This window comes from Rhamphochromis longiceps, linkage group LG11, assembly GCF_057381845.1.
Source record: "Rhamphochromis longiceps isolate RC_006_pf linkage group LG11, R_longiceps_female_GT1.1, whole genome shotgun sequence".
Taxonomy (NCBI): domain Eukaryota; kingdom Metazoa; phylum Chordata; class Actinopteri; order Cichliformes; family Cichlidae; genus Rhamphochromis; species Rhamphochromis longiceps.
In genome coordinates this window covers 31,344,401-31,364,847 of record NC_140567.1, presented here as the reverse complement: position 1 = coordinate 31,364,847, position 20,447 = coordinate 31,344,401, and the positions used below count along the sequence as shown (strand labels likewise).

At 39.6% G+C, this 20,447-nt stretch overlaps 1 protein-coding gene across 8 annotated transcripts in view; it reads right to left on the bottom strand.

Annotated features, from left to right (window-relative positions):
• mef2d (myocyte enhancer factor 2d) overlaps positions 1 to 20,447 on the bottom strand; it is a 75,218-nt gene that overhangs the window by 24,961 nt on the left and 29,810 nt on the right. For 4 of the 8 annotated variants that reach the window (XM_085423643.1, XM_085423647.1, XM_085423648.1 and 1 more), the window contains exons 4-6: positions 15,814 to 15,939; positions 7,810 to 8,041; positions 3,844 to 3,900 (exon numbers count right to left, since the gene is read on the bottom strand). In XM_085423643.1, coding sequence (XP_085279769.1) covers positions 3,844 to 3,900; positions 7,810 to 8,041; positions 15,814 to 15,939 — 415 coding nt within the window. Of the gene's footprint in view, positions 1 to 3,843; positions 3,901 to 7,809; positions 8,042 to 15,532; positions 15,671 to 15,813; positions 15,940 to 20,447 lie in introns of all 8 variants that reach the window. The other 4 variants (XM_085423641.1, XM_085423642.1, XM_085423645.1 and 1 more) reach the window with 1 other exon arrangement.

Here is a 20,447-nt window from a genome sequence, read left to right as displayed (position 1 = left end):
TAATACTTCGTGTGTTTATATTTATTGTTTACACTGAGCATCCAGAAGCTCACATGAATATAAGTCCTATTCTGAGCATGAGTCACAGAACCGCTCTGAGACATCTGTGGCTTTATTTGTGTACGTTGACTGTTCGAATGCACTTTTCCATATACTTTACATGTGTTCTTGTCAGTGTCCGGGTGAACATGTGTGACTACCGTCAGTGTGTGTGTGTGATGTCTCTTATTACGCGAGGCTGGGCGTGGGAATGTGTGGAATGCTGGGTGACGTCAATGGTGACATTCCCGTAGCACTGACTCCCTGGACAACAGCTGAGAATGACAGATTCAAGAGGAGGGGAGGGGAAGAGGAAAAAAAAAAGAGGGGAAGAAGGGAGGAGAGAAGAAGAGAATGGAGAAGAAGAGATAAAAGGAGTAAAGCAGAGAAAAGAAGAAGATGGGAGAAAAATCTGAAGAAGTGAGGAACTTGAAAAGAGTGGGTTGTACAAAAAAGTAAGAAAGTAAGCAAAAAATAAGACTCCTAGGTATAGAAAGAAGACAGAAAAACTGGGATGAGGAGAGCAGCCATAAAGTGAAAGAGGAAACAAAAGATCTGGAAGAAGGGAGGGAAAAAAATAGGTAACACTGTCAGGATGGTAATGGGAGACACAAAAGATGAATAAAAAGAAGAAGAAGGAGCAGGCAGAGAGTGATTAATGAGATGAAGGAGTGAGATGGGAGGACGGAGTGGAGCAGCCATCCGGGTGGATCAGGTAACCTTAGATGAGTTCTGGTACAACGAGGTTTCATATTTCGACACACGAAGGAGTCGTGATGTGTTTACAGAAGTCCTCGTGGTCACATTCATCCAAATCGAAACACAGATATCCACCTACCTTCTGAGGGTCAACTCAGCACAGCCATTGACAACTAAACAAAGGCTTATTCTTACAAGAAAAATACAATGTGTGAAGAGTTTAATAAAGTTAACAATGACTCATTTCTGAAATACTGTTAAAAACAGCTCTTTGATCTTCAATAACAAGTCCAATTTACAGCATTATTAGTCAGGACATGACTTTAAATGCTTATTTATTGAATGATGACTTGCTTTTAGCAACACTTGGTAAAAAAAGAAAAGTCTCCACACTTTCATTAATAGCTTTGAAAAACTAATATCAATATTGAGCCTTGGCTTTCGAGTATTCCTCTCATACAGTGCAGGGAAGTTAATATAAATGCATTGATTCATTTTGGCCCACCTTACCCTGAGACAATGCGTTTATCAAGTGAATATAGACAGGAAAAAAGCTCCACACCTTTCCACCATATCTATTACTATGGGTTTGCTGGCAGTATCTTTCCCAGCTAATGGGATTTAAGGGGAGAGCTCTGGCTAGTGTCAAAGTCACCTCTGAGGAGAGTCCTTTGCCAAGACAGGGGACAGTTGGATCGGGGGGTGGGGAGGTGCTGAAGGTGGTGGTGAGCGGGGTGGGGCGGTAGATTATTCTAGAGAGAAGATGAGGGGGAACAGCTGAGAGAGACAGCATGAAAAGGGGGGGAGGGAAGCAGTGCAGCTAGAGGGTTGAATTGCGGGTGAGGGGTGGTGGGTAAGCACGGGAAGTGGTTTAAGTGAGGGGAGTTAAACAGGCTGCTCTTTTCAGCGCCAGATGACGTTGGAAAGGTGCGGGGTGGACGCCATTAATCCTATTTTTCAGATTTCCAGAACAAGATTTGACTGGTTGTTCATTTTTTTTAAGCTTGCCTCATTACAGACCATTGAATCACTCCTACGATTTGTTCAGTGATTAAAACAGATCTGGTCTTGTGATCACTGGAGTCTGTTTCCCTTGGTTGGAGAAACAATCAATCAATCAAAGCTTTGTAGGTCAGGATTAATATACAGTACAAATGCTGAGCAGACGTCCGATTCCACTTTTATATTAAGAAGACGACAAGAAATGATCCTAAATGATAAGAGTCTTAGTTTTGCATGGATGGAAAGAGCTTCATTGACAACGACTGTTAAACTGGCTAGTGCTTAAGTTATTACACTCTAGCTCCCAGCTAATCACGTTCTGACACTTTGCTTGTGTCCGTATGTGACAAATACTATTTTAAAACAGTGGCTATACTTTTATTGTTGATTTCTAATATTAGAAAGAACAAAAACAAAGAGAAGTGATGCATGGCACAATCATTGTTTTAATTTTTTTTAAATTTGATAAACTTTAGCTTTGTTTTGGTTTGATTTGCTTCATTTCCTTGGTTACCGTCTCACGCCAGTGACAAGATCAACAAAGCATTTTTGCCAGATGCCGAGGGACTCCTACTGAACTTCACTGGACTAACCCGCACAATTTAAAGTGGCATGCAGTTTGGCATATGAAGTCTGTGGGTGTAAGTGCGTCACAAAAGAAACAGTGACTGATGATGTCTACGTTAGATACTAAACAGGAAACGGAGCTGACAGAGAGAGCTGGTCAGTATATGTTGTTGTTCATTTCTTTCACTGTGATCCTCTGATGCACTGAAGGGTCAATAACAAAACAGAAGATGCCCGTATACACGCAGCCTCTGTCCACCAATCAGGATGCAGCATTAAGTGGCCATAATTGGTGTCGCTTAGCATTGCCAATCAATATCCAAGTGGCAGTTTCGCCCATTTTCAATGACACTTGTGTTATGTTTAGAGGGACATAAATCTCTAAACTCTCTTCTCAATGTACCACAGTACTCACGATGATGAAACCAAAATTAGTGAGACTGACTATTGATCGTTTGGGTCAAAATAAAGTAGAAATAAGACCCTTATCACCCTCACCAGGTGACATCAGCACAATGTCAGGCTGAATAAATGAAGTGAAACAACACGGCACTTTAGTGCGATTAGCATAGCTCACACCACCTTTTAAAAAGGACAGTTTACCCACAGCAAAATAATATCGACAAGAAAAAGCATCACATTCAGTACATAAAAAATAGTGGAAAAATTTAATTCAATTAAAAACTCATTAACAGTATCATAATTTGAGTATTTTAACATGCTATCGGGTGTTTTACATTTCTTTTTTTTTTTTAAATATCAAAGCTGCCAATTAAAAGTGAATGACTGTCATAATAATAATAATAACAATGACAACATATTCAGTAGTGGATTCAATCTTTTGTATTCAATACCTTGAGTTGCACCACAATTTAAGCTGCCATAGAAATCATGAATCTGAGTAAACCTGAACTTACAGTTTGCTTCAAATACATTTATCAGTACTCGGCTCAATTTTCATAATTCATTAAACTGGCACTAAAAATGAAATTTCGAACTCACTTTGAGATTCATGTGTCACATTAAAGCCGGTAGACCCCAGACTGGCTTTCTAATATTGCCGAAGATTTGAATTTAAAAAACAGCTGAGAAGCTTCACAGAAGTTATTCTGTAACATCAACAGTTTCTTTTCCTCTTTTTAAAGTCTCTGCTTGCCTTTCTCCCTCACAACCTGAAACCCATTCTGTTCTTTGGACTGTTGACAAGCAGCTTGTACTGTGACCCTCAGCTGTCGCCAGTCAACAGGTGTTTCATGCTTGTGCTTGCATTTGTGAGTTCGTGTGTGTGCGTGTGTGTAGCTGTTTGAGTTGGCGTCCGAGTTGTGTGAGCCTGCTGCCACACAAAATATTCTGCATTGCTCTGTCTCTACGTCAGTTTCAGAAACCATGTCTCTTTAAAGAGTCCAGCCAAAATACAGAAAGCAAAGAGGTGTGTGTGTGTGCGCGTGTGTGTGTGTGTGTGCGTGCGTGCGTGCGCGCATCTTTGTACCAAAACTGGGAAGAAAGGTAAAAAGATAAAAGAAAACATTTACTTACGGACTGGACTCGGGCACGCTCCATTAGAGTTCCCCAAGTCTCCCCCTAACAGAGCACCTGGGATAATAGGAAAACACACCACGGTCACATAAATAACGCTAAATATTACCTCACATCAAACAGTTAATCTGAGTAGCACTAATCTAAAATGATGCATGAAAAATGAAATCATTAAATCAAGTATCATTAAAAAGTCCTACTGCAATCGATGCTCATTTCACTCACTGAAGGACCATAATTGGTTTCAATTCTGCATTTCCAGTTAATGTTTAAGTGTTAGTTTCATTACTTCTCAATGGCACTTATGTGATATTTTGAAGGGAAAAACTCTGAAAGACTAAATGCTCACCTAAAGCTAATTAAAAGTACAATATTATTTAAAAATGAAAGCTCTTCATTGGGAGGAAGACAGTCCATGTTTACAGTGTATTTAACTGCCAGTCAAACTCTCTTGTTACATATTTAAGATCATCAGAATAAACAAAATGTTATATCCAAAGGTATTTCCTCATTCTCCTCATAGGATTACTATGAGGCTACTGGAGTGCTTAGAGACATTATTCTAATGTTAATTTACTATAAATGTGTGAATGTTGAAGCAATTCTACTTTAATCATAAGTAGATGAGTTCTCCTTCTCACGGTTATTGATCGGCACAAACCCACAGTGATATTAACAAAAATCCTGACTTTGGAAAATAAACATCAAACACATTTTACCCTTGCAGTGTAGGTTTGAGAGATTTATCTTCAGAGATTCACAAGCCGGTCTTTAAAATGCTCTGTGTCCGATAACACCAATGTGCGAACATCACAGCATCATATGTGCTGCCTCCTGCACGCTCTATCCAAGCAGCTCTCCCGCCTAAATCACACAGAGTATTTCCAGTAGCGCGAAGGTGTCTGAAGCCGACCATTTCCTGCTGTCTGTCACATGTGAGCAAGGACAACTGTGGAAAATACTTTGCTCTGATTCTCCTGAAATGTGCATGTGTGACAACTGATTTTTTATTTTGTTTTGTTTTAGCTTAGCCCCACCAACAGCGCATCGCATCAAAGTGAATATCATTAAAGAAGCTGTGTTGCTGCTAAATGTTTAAAAAAGCAGGTTTGTAATAACACAAACTTGTGAGAGAGTTTTTCAGTATTTTTCCCAAATAACCAAAAGCATAAAACGCATAAAATAGTAATTTCACTGTTGTCATAAAATTAAATCTCATGTGCTTTGTCTCTAAGCACAGGAAACCGAGACATTTTTATACACTGCAACAGCTACATACATTTATCTTCATTCTAGCAAACATTATGCTTGCTTTTTCCTCACATCGCAGGCAGCATTTTTTCTGCACTGACACTTATTTTCCCTCGGTTGGTGCAATTTCAGTTCTTTGGCTCCAATGCGCTTTAGAAATTTGGGGTCATTAGGGGTGACTGAAAAAAATCTGGCTGGACAGACACATGGAAAAACACCAATAAGCAAAGACAATGAACCCAATGCAACTCTGATAATGTGGGATGCATAAAAGGGTACAGCGATGTATTTGCACTGCTGAGGTTATGAGGAGTAAGGGGAGGGGAGGAAAGGGGCGTCCATTACTGCTACGTGAAACCCACTTGCCTCAGAGAACGGCATGTTATGAAAGATGCTGTAATGCATTTGTTGCGAGTTACATCACCTAATTCTGACTTGCAATGAGATTACGCTGGTCGGAACAAAGCTTGATAAGTAACCTTGTCTGAGTCGCAAAAATGGGGCACAAATCCTTTTAGTCAGAGGTTGAAGGATTGGTTTGCCACACAGAGGCAGCAGGCGCACGGTGTACCAGCCAACCAGTCATAGAAATGATGGATGTCTGTCATTATAGGTAGTGTGCACTTATTTCAACAAGCAGAGGAGTTATTTAGACTGATGGAGCATGCAGGCTGCACAACACATCACTGGTCATTTTGCTGCTTGTCGACTCAGAAGATTCTCTATTAAAACGCTGCTGTTACATAAACCGTGCTTCTGCATAGACTGAGGGCACTTTATGAAATGGTCTTTAAGTAACTACATCACTATGACAACCATGAGTTTAAAAGTGGTTCAAATCATTTCAGTTACAAGAGAAATTTAGAAACCAGTACAATAACATGTTTGTCCACAGACTGACTGCTTGGGATGCAAAAAAAAAAAAGGAAAAAGAAAAAGGAAAAAAAATACAATTATTAAATGTCAAAACGAAACATTTGAAAACCGATAAAAATCAACTGTACGGAAAGTAGGCCAAACATCGACGGAGAACCACCAGCCACAGGTTTACACGGGGATTTGAGCCTCATATGCATAACACAGAGTGTTGACAGATGCTGCTAATTAACATTCAATGTGGCGTGACCCATATTTACAACAGTTTGCAGGTCATGTAGTTACTGAAAGTCCTTTTTCAAAATCCTTGAGACTAAGTGATTGTTTAATGGAATCAGCAATGTCTGAAAGACCTCTTTGTTCAATAATGTTTCCCTTCAAAATAAATAAAAACCGCTAAACTGTATTTCAAATGTTCAAAAAGACATAATTCAAGGCAAACTATTTTTATCATCATGCAACGACACTAAGAACATTTTCCACTGACATGGCGTTGGTGCCAGTGTACGACTGGTTTCTCGCACTGTCAAGACTAAATAGCCCACAGAAGCACCGCACCACAAATCCGGCGCGCCCCATCATCAACATCGGCAGAGAAGGGAAATCATCAACGTCTGGCAGATTCAGCCTACAGAATCTGTATGCCATATTTTACACCCATGGAAATCACCTCAAATTCTTCGAGTAACAATGTATAATGACCGGTTATCAAACCTGACAAAATGTGGGCTGATTTCCAAAGACAGCAATGCAAAACTGGTTGTGAAACTGCACTGGCACCACACCGATAAGAAGAAGATGTATAATGACACCGTGGTTGCACGGAGTCTTTCTAAGAGGTTCAATCTGACTTGGACTCTATGACACAGGGGCAGCTGCAGTGGTCAAAAGGTTTTCCAGTTACTGTTACTTTTGTTGCATTTTTCCCCTCAAAAAACAGTTTTTTTATTTTTGTCTGTCATTAAATATGATAATCTCTTTGTGTGAGCTTTCACAGTAAACATGACTACACTTGTCAGGTTTTACAGAACTCTAAGGTTACACAAGGTTACGACTGAACTGCATTAAAAGCTGGAACACTGAATGTCAAATGGTTATCGGCCATTTTACTGAACAAAGAATTGCAGAATTTTAAGAATGATGTATTTCTGGCATTATTTAGATTAGGGGTACAAGTATGCACACATTTGAGAAACAGTGGCAAGCTGCAGCCACTAAAAGAAGAGGTTTTTAGTGGGTGCAGCCGAAAACAACAAAATATGAGATTTTAAAAGTTTTTTTTTTAAAATGTAAAAAAAAAAAAAAAAAAAAATATATATATATATATATATATATATATATATATATATATATATATATATATATATATATATATATATATATATATATAAAATCATATTATAAAGACTTAATGTAGCCAGAAATTTCTAGTCTGTTCATTTTCTTTTTAAATATTGTCTCCATGTTTTCTCCAATACTTGTCAATCAAGCAGTGTGGGTGGCAGTCTAATGGCTTTTTTTCTTTAGTTATCTTTTGAAGAAGTTTTGAGATTTTGTCAGTTTGTCTTCTTTGTTCTTCAGTCTATCTCAAAACTGTCGATGTTTTCAAAAAAAGTAAAATTCATCAGTTGCCTAGCATCAGAGGATCCTTCACTGACAAAACCCAATCAATGTTTAGAACTGCAAATTGAAAACCTACACTGTTGATCGATCAATCAGCTGCTGGTATTAAAATTGGAAGTTTATGTATGAGAAGATGTTTCAGATGATTATTATAAGTTCACATTATCAATCCACACAGAAAACAGAGCATTTTATTTTGTTCATGCTGTTTCTTACCTGCACTGGCTGGCCGCTGTGGTAACCCTGGCGACACGGTGTTTCTCTGCAGAGCGGGTTGCTGTGGGGAAAGGAGCCGGGGATCTGTGAGGGTGGAGGTGACAAAGGAGGTGGTGGTGACCAGGGCGCCGGAAGGGTTGTTACTGAACTGAAGGGCCGCCGCTGCCGCTGCGTTCTGGTTGGATACTGGCACGGTGACTGGCATGGAGAAGGTGGGCTGTGGGACTGTAGACTGGTGGAATGACAGGAAGAGGGCAAAGATTAGAGTGTGGCCATGTTTATCCACCCTCACATATAATTATATATTATAAAAAAAATAATGAACAGGTGATCAGTTAGTGATCAGCAGCAGTGCAAACAAGCCTGCAGGTCACACACGCACACACACGCACACGCACGCACACGCACGCACACGCACGCACACAGCTGCAGCAATAAAACCGATCACAATGAGAAGAGTCTTCCCAAAACGAAACTTTAAAAAGTTACACAACAAAGGAGAGTCCTACTTTAAAGCAACAACATAAAAAGAAACGCAAGTGGAACATCTTCTGTTTTGCACGCTAATTATTGTTTCAAGAATTTGTAGCTATTCTTTCAAGCTTATTTCACCTTGATAAATATATTTTTCATTTAAAGGGCAATTTGTTGTGAAATAATACAGTAGTGAATTATTTCAGTAGTTCAGAATTACTTGAAAAGTAGAATTTTTTTTTTTACCCCAAACACTTTATCTGATTTGAATTTGGCTCCTCTTTAAGACTGTCTCCTTTTGCTCTGCTGGGCAGCTTTCAGTGCTGTTGCAAAATTTGATTTTAATTAAAGAAAAATGTTTGTATTGTAAATTTTATTGTACATCCAATATACATACGAAGAAGGAACTTTTAATCCTTGCATAATGACTGATGTCTCCACTTTTTAAAGTTAAAAAACAGTTAATAATTAAATAAATAAATACAGAGGGGGGGAAAAAATCACTCTTCCCAAAACTAGAGCTTTGTATTCCAAAACAGGTCAGTGCACAAGAATAAAAATAGTATACAAAAAAAATTGCAAAAAACTGATTAGCATTGGGAATATTTGTTTCCTACACTGATAGATATTTTCACCTGTTTAAAGAAAATCAGATTCAAAAAGCTCAAATGCTGACACAAAAATAACTTCTTAAGTAGATCTTTGTTTTTCAAAGAAATCATTTATCATCATTAGCCTTAATGGCTAAAGTAATGAACAATAAACAGGAGTCCATGAATTCTGAATATCATATCATATGTTTCAGATCTAAAACTTTGCAGTTAGTAATAACTTTTAAATCATACCCGTAAGATATTAAAAATGATCCTCAATAACTGAAATCTACCTACACTGCATTGGTATTCTGTCACGGTGAAGATTTTTTGATTCTTTGCTTGTTTGTCAAGCTTCACTCTTGAGGCAGGAAATCAATTCAAAAGTATCAGACATGTCTGATGTTTGCTGTTTCTACTGTGCTTTAAAAGAACACAATTTTGTTTTGGAAATAAAACTCTTCAAAACAACCAAAAACACACACATCAAATCTCAAACACACGCAGACGCACCCAAACGCAGACACACGCACACTCACTCACTCAGTTGTCATGCAAGGTGACTTGGTGAAAAGGCCAAAAAGCTGTCTCGCCTTTCACTTTTCATGCCAGGTTAAAACTTGTCGCAGCAGCAGCAGGTTATTGCATCGGGTTATTGGTGACATTTCATAGCGTGCTTGTCACATTCCAGCAGCATCCCACCACCCCCACTGACATGTGCTCATCACTGGGGATTTAAGGAAATATTCAGCAGGAGCTTGCCTACCAAAATGGGCTTTACAATATTACTCTTGTTCTCAAAAATCCTGAAGACAGTCCACCTTTCTGTTCAAAAACGTATCAACTGCACTTTTTTTTTTTTTTAAAGAAATAATCAGTCTCGTCACCTGAGTTGATGAAGTGTATGACCAGACGTCCCCGAGTGCAAAAAAAAGAGAGAAAAAAAAGGAAAATCAGGGGCAAGGACCTCGGGTTGTCCAGCAGTCCGACCCATTTCACCCTGTTCCAACTCAATCTGAAATAAGGACTTCTATATATAGAATATGGGCCACCGCTGCACTGTACTGTACTCAAACTGCCTGGGACCCAGTTTAATATCAAGGAGGACGAGGGCACCTTCCTGCCCTTGATCTCTACCTCTTTTCCCTCTGCACTGCATTGGAGATCACACGAAAATAAGGGAGTTATGGGACTGAAACCAAACCAAGTGCTAGTTTATTCAGTCAAATCTCAAAAATTGTTACTTGATCATAGGTTTTCCTCAAACAACTAAACAACTTTTTCCCAACTAATAAAGTGGTCTTTTTATATAAACCTCAACAACAAAAATAATCATCTTTATTCATTATTTTATAATTAGGGTTTTTTTTCGTCACACAAAGTCTAAACAGAGTAAAAACTGGCCCTTTTTTCATAAAACAAACAACAAATTATAGTTCCACAAAAAACCTTTCAATTTATTCGCTATGTTAGCCTTGAAAAATGACTAATCTTTATTAAATCTTCCAAATACATGAAATGTAAAATTCACTCTTCAGCCTACAAAGAGGAAGTTTGCAAAGCAGGCTGTACAGAGAGAGCTGTAAGTGGCTAACAGGGAGAGTGAAGAGAACGGCTAACAGCATTGCACCACTGCACACAGGCCAAGCAGAAGGTAAAGGAAGGGCATGGATAAATGGGAAAGGGTGGACAGAGGTGGGGTTAATCCAAAGTGGGCCAGAGGTGTATGAACGCAGAGCATAAGGATCCAGAAAGAGTTTATCCCTACAGTGCTTGGGAATGGTTTTTTTTCTTTTCAGTAATAGATTTCATTATATATTTTTTCTTACTGGGAGAACAACTACAAACAGAGGACAGAGCTGGAGTCTTTGCTGACGGCCATTTTTACCGAATACAAAGCAATCAAACTGTCACCTTTACCTGAGCCTGAAACGCTCTACTTTCCCATCAATCAAGTCTAAAACTTACTAAGCTACAGTTAAACTACGGTTAGAGAGAGAGAGAAAGATGGACTGCAGTCTGTATTTACAGATTTAAAGTTGGAATAATGGAACTGTGGTTTTAAATAAATTGACAATAAGTAATAGCATTCAGGACAGAAAATATCACTGAAGACAATGTGACCTTGATGGTATATTTGTGGTGATTTGGAATTATGAAAAATAGGATTTGAAAAAATCTAATTAGACGTTAGAAGCAGAGTCAATTTTTAATAATAATATAATAATTATAAATATCGTTTAAGCCACTTTAAACTGACCTATGAATCATTCAAACACAAGGTTAAGCCAAGGTATGAACCAGTGTTGTATCAATCAACCATCTATCAGCAGTCTTTTGCAAAAACATAATTTGTTCCCAAATTTAACAGTTGAACTACAGAAGATTCTCAAAAGTAATATATTTGGCAGGCATAAAACAGCATTTTTTCACAAACAAGGTGATTCACCAAAAATTTTGAATGTAGGGAAAAAAGGATAAAAGAGGGATAAAAAGCTGAGGTATAGCAAATAAGACAAGGACTGGACTGAAAAATCAGTGGCCACAGCTTTTATGAATCAAAACTTAAAATCTTTGCTTCAAATGTATGTTAGTTACATGTACGGCCATCTGTAAAACATGGTGGACACTATATCATGGTTTGGGGCTGGATTTAATTTCAACTAAAGAAACACAAAAAAATATGACCCACCATGCAATACAATCTAGAAAGCATCTGATTGGTAAAATCACTATTTTTCAGTAGAATATATCTACAGTAAGCGTCTAGCTGAATAGAACAATGTACACTAGAACACTATAAGTCAAGGATTGGCCTCCAAACACCTAAACACTGCTGAAGCAGTGTGGGATCATCTTAACAGAAATCAAAAGGCAGAAAACATTCAAAGAAGAGCTTTGAATGTCCTTCAAGAAACCTGGAGAACTATTCCTGACGACTACTTAAAGAAGTTCTAAGAAAGCTTGCGTAAGAGAGTTTAGTAGTTATACCAGATATTGCCTTCCAAGCTTGTAATTGCATGTTTCTGTACCAACTTCCTATTATCCTGACTGAATATGAAAAATGAGAAATGACTCAAGAGTACCATGCATACCTTAAAAAACAATCCTCTTCAGCTGTCTGTCTCTTTATTGGTACTTTGTAATACATTTAGCCATCGACTGTTTGCTGCTCGCCACCATTCCACAAGACCTTCATATCTGTATCAGCCTCTGGTTGCTAGGAGATTGGTGACATAACTCCAAAACCTCTTCATTTATTCTGTAAATATGAATTTTAAATTTGTCTTGACCCTGCTCTCCACTGTGCTACACTGAGAATTAATCCATGTCTTTGGCAAATTACAAGAGAATTTACATCTGCCCACTCTGACTCCATTTAACACTGCTGCTCCTAATTGCAGAGAGGAGGGTTAACTGGGTACTGCTCCTCATCCTGTGGATTTAGCACAGAGGATGGGAACCATAGAAAAAAATAACAAGAACCTGTTAGGTAAATAATTGACTAGGAGCTTTTCCAGAGGCTCATGTGAGGAAGCTTAAGGCCTCTTCTGTGTGAAGAGAACAAAAAGAGGGGAGAGAAGGCTAACCTATTTTCCCTCGGAGGAGCTCTCTCAACAAGGGTGTGTTTCCTGGATGCAAGGGTAAATCAGAATGAATTAAACTCATGGCCTAGTTTCCCTTTTCCTCCCTCTTGTCCTGAAAGCCTTTGAAAGTTTTCTCTTTTTTCCCCTTTTTCAACTGTAGGATTGTCGCATCGTATTTGTAAGAGGCTGCAGATCTGAACACAGATGCAACATTGGAAAAGTGTTTGACGGACCTTTAGATGTCCCAGCAGTTGACCAGTAAATTAGCTTTAGTTGTTTAGTTCTATGCCCCCCTCACTCTAATTTCTTTCTGACGTCACCAATATTTGATCCTAAATAAATAAAAAGAGGCTGAATGACTCGCAGCTCACCTTCTCCAAAACATCTGATTCTCACTGAAAATTGTTTTATTTGCAGCTCTTAACAGAAACTATTAATAGGGATGCTGAGAGTCCTCATGCTTTCATGGCATGAAATTCAAAGCTAAACTAATCTCAAAACTAAATTAGATGTGATTAAGTGTGCAGCAGTTTCAATAACACCATGTTTCACTTGACATTCATACCAAGCTTATACAGGAGACAAAACATTCAGCTTCTTGCTGAAAGGCACCATGGAGGTGGTTGTTAAAAGGCAGAAATCTATTTCTTATTCAATTTCCTGGCCCAGAATCTCAGAGCCAGAAAAGGATCAAACCAGGGGCCCTCCGGTTAGGAGAAAAAAAACAAAAACCCAAAGCTCTTTTCTCTTGCCTACTACAGTGCCAGTTTAACAGGAAAAGATACGTTAGCTGGGGGCTCGTTTAGCCAAGTGTCCTGCCCGTTCTCCCTCACCACTCTCTTCCTACCTTGGGAGGTATTTGAGTACAAGTGGGATTAAGCTTGTATATCCCGGCCCCTATCTGTCATGCTGGGGATTATGATGCTGAGGGGAGGAGTGGCAGGTGGTGCTGCATGTTTCTGATTACTGGTTGACCGTGAAAGGTGTGCTGGAAAACCAGACAGGTAGGCAGGCTGACTGGGACACCGAGGGGCAGAGTGATGTCGGGGCAGCTTGTCGCTAGAGTCATTTGCTAGCAGCGTTACGCTAGCATACAAATGGCATGAGCCAAGAGCTGTAGCTCTCTAAGTGCAGTAGATTGAATCCGCTTCTTCTTCTTCTGTGGTTTTCTCTTTTGAGAAAGTCTTTTTAGAGCTATTTGTCTCACACAGCACAGAGAGGCTGATGGAGGCAGGGTGGATATCAGGAGGGGAGAGATTCACTGAGCTGATTAATCTGAGAGGCAGCTCATTTTCTCCATTATGCTCTGATGTATGTGAGATTTTAGTAAATTAATATTAACATTAGCACTTGATGTCATTTTGAAGAAAGCCTTTTCTTCCCTCCAAACCACCAGTGTGTTTTTTATACTAGTTTTGTCCATAAAACTGCTTTTAATTTAACAAATAGTGTGTTTCAAGCCTTTAAACTGAAAACCAGGCGAAGGCATAGTCTTTCCATCGCTCTAGCTGTAAACTAGATATGTAGCTGACAATGCATACATTATACATTGTTCATAATTATATTGCTTTTCACAGTCCTATTTTCATAAACATATGAACAATTACAATTACAATTACAGCATGATTATGAGACTAGTCATGCATACCACAAAACAAGCCTAATACAGTAAAGAACAACAATAAGAAAAAAGAAAAACGCCTCCACCCTCCATAAAGGTGTAACACCAAAGGTGTGACTGTAGTAAACAACTACTGCCTAACTATTCTGCAGAACCTCAAAGTGACTGTGTCCCATCCCAAGCGACCAATCAGGGGGCCGGCAGACAGGAAGAGGAGCTGTAAATTAAGTGCTAGTCATTAAAGTGACATTAATGGCATTATTGAGCAGAGAGGAAAAAATGAATCACAGAGAAATTGGCAAAGAAGTAGAGCGGTAAAAGGGGATTGGCAGAGCGCCAGTCAGGAGGCAGAACCTGGATAATGTCAGGAGCCCATCGGAGGAACAGGACTACACTGGGACTAAAGTGACCTCAGTAATGCTGCTAATAACAGCCGGTTATCAACTGCACTCTGGCTTTCTATGTGTTATCTGAGAAACAGACACAGCCCTGGTGGATACAGACTATCTGAAATTGCAACGCTCTTTCTTTAATGTTGCTAAGTATTACACAATTGGTGCATTCAGTCAAAAAAAAAAAATCTGACTGCTCGAAGGCATGCTCCAAACGTGTTGATTATTACCATAAAACATGATTTCCCCTTGCAATATTAGTTGCTATGCCAACTTTTGTGAGAACCAGGGACCTAGTTATCGCTCCTCTCCCTCTGTTGTTTATTCTTGTACGTTTGCGAACTTGCAGAGGCATCAGAAACATTGTATTAAAAGCCATAATACTCCTGAGAATGTGCTTCACTGTGATGACTGTAACTTCAGATGAATAATCACAGTTAGCATGCCCTATTTGGTGTCATGCTGCTTTTTTAAGGATCACTTTCTGTCTTACACATGCGCAGCGCTGCAAAAAACAAAACAAAACAGCAAAAAAAGAATATTATTTGTCTTTTTTATGAGTCCTAGGAAATTTAACTGCAGAAAACGAATCTCCATGTACCCCATAAATTATGTCTATCTGAGCTATGTTACTTTAAAGTTATTATATTCGTGTTGGTTGTTGAAAAGACCAAACAACATTGGAAACACAACTTTAGGCTTTCTTACAAAAAAATAATACCATTCCATTAATTAATGATGAATGTGAACATTAGTTAAAATTTTACTTTTAAGAGGCTTCCCTTATGAACTTGGCTGCTCTTATTTCTTGCTGAAGCACACACCATCAGTGGGGTGGGGTGGTTGTGGGTAGTGATTTGGGGGATGGGGATAGGTGCTATTGGTAAGCGGTGAAGTAGAGAAGGTAAAGGAGTGGGGAATGGTGAAGGCGAGTGCTCTGTGAGTAGTCAGGCCACCATCAGCAGCCGGAAATCTCCGGTTGTCCGGTCAGCGGCAGCAGCAAGGTACCAACATGAAGAGGGGGCAGGGTTACGCAGAGTGGTGGGAGGTACTCACTGACAGCCTATAGTTCTGCATCATTTTATCAAACTCCTCGTCAATTTTTTTGTATTTCTCTTCAGTGCGGGGGGTGAGGGAGAAGGGCTCCTCGGGGTCTGGGCTCTCAGAGTCCCGGTGCTCTTTCTTGTTCAGAGCCTTCGATCCCCAAACAAAAGAAGAGAAGGCAGACAGGGAGAGAGAAAGAGAGAGAGAGAAAGAGAGAGAGAGGAAAGAAAGAAAAAAGGGAGAAGAAGAAAAGGGTAGGTTAGATAAGGTGACAAAAATGTGATTGTACTCACGCCGTAGCGCTTGAAGAGGCTGTCCAGGTCCTCGGTCTTGCGGTCATTTAGCGGGCTTTGGTCGATGGAGTCGTCGCCGTCGGGCTCAGGGCTGTTGCAACCGTTAAAGCCTTTCTTTCGCAACGTCTGAAGCGGTTAAAGAGGGGTAGAGGAGGAGAAGGAAGCACATTTACATTTCATTTTTTCCATGCACATATTGAAATTAGCACACAGTGAAAGATTTTCATTTCTCAAACACAAATGAACATCTTGATTGCATAAAATGTGCTGACTCCTACGCTATTCATTGTATAAACATGAGCCAGCTAAGGTCAGATGGAACAATTTGACCCTGATGATGACATAAAAAGAGTTTGTCTTTTTTTCCTTGCGGCACCTTCTGTGAGCAGAAAAGCTGCCTTACAGAACACACATTCTCAACTTCAACCTTTGAAAATCCTCTGTCGATTTGTGAGGTCAAAGTTCGTAACATCTGCCACCCACCTGAAAGCAAGTTATTAAGGAAGAAACTGTACTTGCTTATCCAGCAGGTGCACTCAGGAAGTTATGGTTTAAAGGGCTGAAAAACTACTGAGTCTTATTCCAACCGCAGAAAGCTTTCAAATCGGAGGATGTGGTCTGAGAGAACAAGGCCAATAAACTATGTGCATGTCAGAAGATACAGCGAGGCATCACACTTGTGCACACGTTGGCTAATCAACAGTGTTAGTAATTGGTGTGAAGCTTTGCACTGAGGAATGTGGTAAAGTAAAGCAAAAGGGTAAAGGGTGAGCTAGGAAGCATGTGCTGGTATTAGCACTTCAGCTAACGGCAGACAGGTTGCGTCAGTGTTCGCACACTTTGGAAAGGGCGAGAAATGGAAGAGGGAGACCGACGGGCGAGAGAGGGAGATAGAGGCTCTTATTTTGAGAGGATTGTGCTAAACAAGATTTGCTGTTAAGTAGCTTTGCCTGGTGGGCCCTTGACCACAGAGCCAAGCAGAGAGATCCTCGTAGCAAAATGGATCTTAAACTGGAGCTGGAGATCCTACTGTGGTCCAAATACAAGCTTTAGCCTTGAGTGGTGCGAAAAGAAAGAAATCCCTCGCCTTGAAATCTATCCCAAAGGAAAAATAGACTATAACCATGGCCAAAAAAAAGAAAAGAAGAAAAAAGACTCTAGTTCTCACTCCAGCAAGTCATTCCATCCAAAACATTTTTTTATTGAATAAAAAAAAAAAAAAAAAAAAAGAAAAAGGAGGGGAGGGGAGGGGGCATCTGTCTGCGAAGCACTATATTTTAAGCAGCACTCTGTAGAAATCAACTGATTTCAAGAATTATCAAATGACCTTCAGTGTCTTACAAAAAAGAAGCATCATTAAGTCATAGGAAAGTGGCTGTTTAATGAACAAGCAATCACAGGAAAAGAATTTCTTTAAAAGCTCGTAAATCTAGTTTCTAGTATTAACTGTAATGTGCAGTCATGTGAAAAAAGTGAAAAACTAAGTAAGCTCTTATTGCTTCCATTGGTATTATGAGATTAAGGTGCTGCTAATCATATGTGCTTGATTAGATGATCATCAGCAAGTGTGAGCACCTCTATAAAAGCAGGCATACAGATGTGAGCATCCCAGCGAATTCCCCCCAAAGTGAGACCGTGGAAAGCACAGAGAACAACAAGAGCTACATCTCAGAGTCTACAGGCCAAAGTCACGACTTTACAATTACAAAGACACTGAATGATTATGGTTGGTTTTGAAGGGCTGCTGGGAGAAAACTACTTAGGTGTGGAGATGTTTGGCCAAATTGCACCACATTTGTAGAAAACCAAACACAGCATATGAACACAGAGCAAATACTAACAGTGATGATTCTGGCTTGTTCTGCAGATATGGGACCAGGGCATTTTTCAGTGATTGAGTCGACTATGATTAAACAGCTAGAACTGGGTCATGCAACAGAACAATGATTCCAAGTACACCAGCAAATCTGGTGTCTCGATGGTGCAGTAAAACCAGACCTCAAGCTCACTGAAATGCTGTGATGGAACCTCATTGAAAGGTGTGAATAAACAAATGCCTTCGTACCTGAATGAACCCAAGGAACACTGGAAAGAAGAGTGGGCCAGAATTCCTCCACAACGATGTGAGAGAATCATAGTCACACGGAAAGTGATTACTTCAAGTTACTGCTGTTAGGAATGGCTCTACAAGCTACTGAATCATAGGGTTGGGCATAGTTTTTCCACAGTATTGTGAAACAGTCCTTTTTCATATGTAAGTGTAATTTGGGGGTTGAACAAAAACATGTAGTCTACCTAATTTGTAGTTCAGTATGTAAAACAAATAAAACCACTGGCATCTTTTGACATTCAATTACACACAACATATAATGCAGGGCACTGTTACATGTATCACCCAACAGATATTATATTCAATATCTCATGCACCCTTTACTTTCTTTAATTAACAAGCACTTGCCGTGTCAGGTGCGACTATAGTCTAGTGGCGGTCTGATTAAAACCTAACCATGTGTTACATGAGTGCACAGCACACAATCATTGTTAAGTGAGAATGATTCAACTGCATGAAATTCAGCCTCTAAAGTGAAGCTGGCGGGAAGTCGTTGTATCGAGAGCTCCAGACTAAACCCCGAGGAGGAAGAGACAGAGATTCTTTTCATTTTTGATGTATTAGCCTGAAATCCTAAAAACAGGTGAGGGCAAGAGGGTAATGATGCCATTTGGATGTAAGGGTAAAAAGACTTTCAGTGTTAATAACAATACTGCTCTTTGATATGAATCTCATTAAAAACCAAAGCCATTATTATTATCGCAGTGTCAAAGCTGCTTTTTTATCTACCCACAGAAACGGGTTATTAGAAAGATTTGTTCCAACATGGAGACAGTCTCCTGATTCAGCTGTTAACTCTCACCAGAACAAGTAAGTGCTCTGATCTGCAGCTTAATGTAAATTTCACACACAGGAGCAGCCACCATGCGCTTTGTTGTGCACAGTTCATAGAAAACACACTCTGCTGAGGCAGATGTGTGTGCGCACTGACCTAAAAATTGAGAGAATAAAAGAACTACATAAAATAAATAAAAATAGAACAACTTTCAACTTGAAAATGACGGCATGTGACAGAGGGCTGTGTGGAGGACGTGATAGAAGCGTGGACCTCCTGCCCTGACTGTCAGGACACAAAGAGATAAAGAGCCTGCAAACAAAACTGTGATGACACTGGAGCCATGTTGGTGCACTGTTCACATGTAGTGACACACATTTGTACTTTGATACTTGTGAGGAGAGACAAAGTTCCAGTTTTGCATTTCCTAAGCCTAATTTAAAGGTAGATGGTTACACCAACCAAAAAATTAATCTCCTTCAATTTAAGCTTTAGTTAAATTAAACCTTGATCCTACATTCATAGATCTGCGACCAAAACGTCGTCAAATATCAGTCCTCATTAGAGTTGATATGATGAACAGGGCCAAAATACAAATGATTTGGTGATTATATACTTTTTTTTTTTTTTTTTTTAATAATAAGAACAAAAATAATGACAATAAGACCAAACATGCAACTGTCTTTGGGGTTTGGACAAAATTCCCTAAATGCCCTCGATCTTCTTAAAATCGTCCCATTTGAATTTCTGTACTTGATTAAATCTGGCATTATTTGTCATAAAGATGCAGCTATCATGCATATGCTATTAAGGCGCCATGTGTTATTAACTCTGACACAAACATCATTTCCCCCAAAGGACAATAAAAACATTTCTTACAATGCTTCCACTAATGCTTCCAATAAGGACAGTGTTCATTCATTTTCATTGTCTTTATGCCATCGTGGCAATAGATTCACCAGTTAGTTGGCATACAAACTTACCTTCATCTGTAACTTCTTCAGCACGTAGTACTGAAGTCTAAATGCTTCTGCTTATTGCTTTTCCTAATTTGAGGCCGTAATTATCCACTGAGATTGCTAGCTTACTCTATTTTCTGCCAAAGAAGCAGGCCATGGAATAAGGTCAGAATGACACTGCATTTCAGTTCCACTGAAGTACAAAACGCCCGACCCATAAATCAAAAATCTGAACGGATTACCACTGGTCAAATATTCCTTTGTTTCCTCTCCATCTGACACTTTCAAATTCATATAAAAAGCAACAATCCTAATGGACACACTGACATATGGATGCAAACAGACGTACAGTAGGCTTCCTTCTCACACTGTCTCTACTTGCTTTCACACACACTTGATATTTTTTGGACATCACAGGCTTGCCTCTCTGTCTTTCTCTCATGTAAACTCCACTGATATTTTGTGAACATTACAGTGTAAACATGGGCATCTTTCCCCCTCTCTCACTCTCTCTCACTTTCTTTGTTTGTTTTCCCACTCTCTCTCAGACTGAACATTTTGTGTTACATTGCATTACATTCACATTCTCTCTTTCGCTCACACTCACACACACCCCTCTGTTGTGCACTGATCAGCTTGTCTCTCAGTCAGCCATCTGTTCACCTGTCCGCTGTCTCCCTCTCTCCCACTTTCCCTCTCGCTCTCTCGCTCTATTGTGTTGCCAGGGTAAGATTCACCCTGCAGAGCACCACGCCAGCCTCTAACTGGCTATGACTGCTCGCAAGCCCCG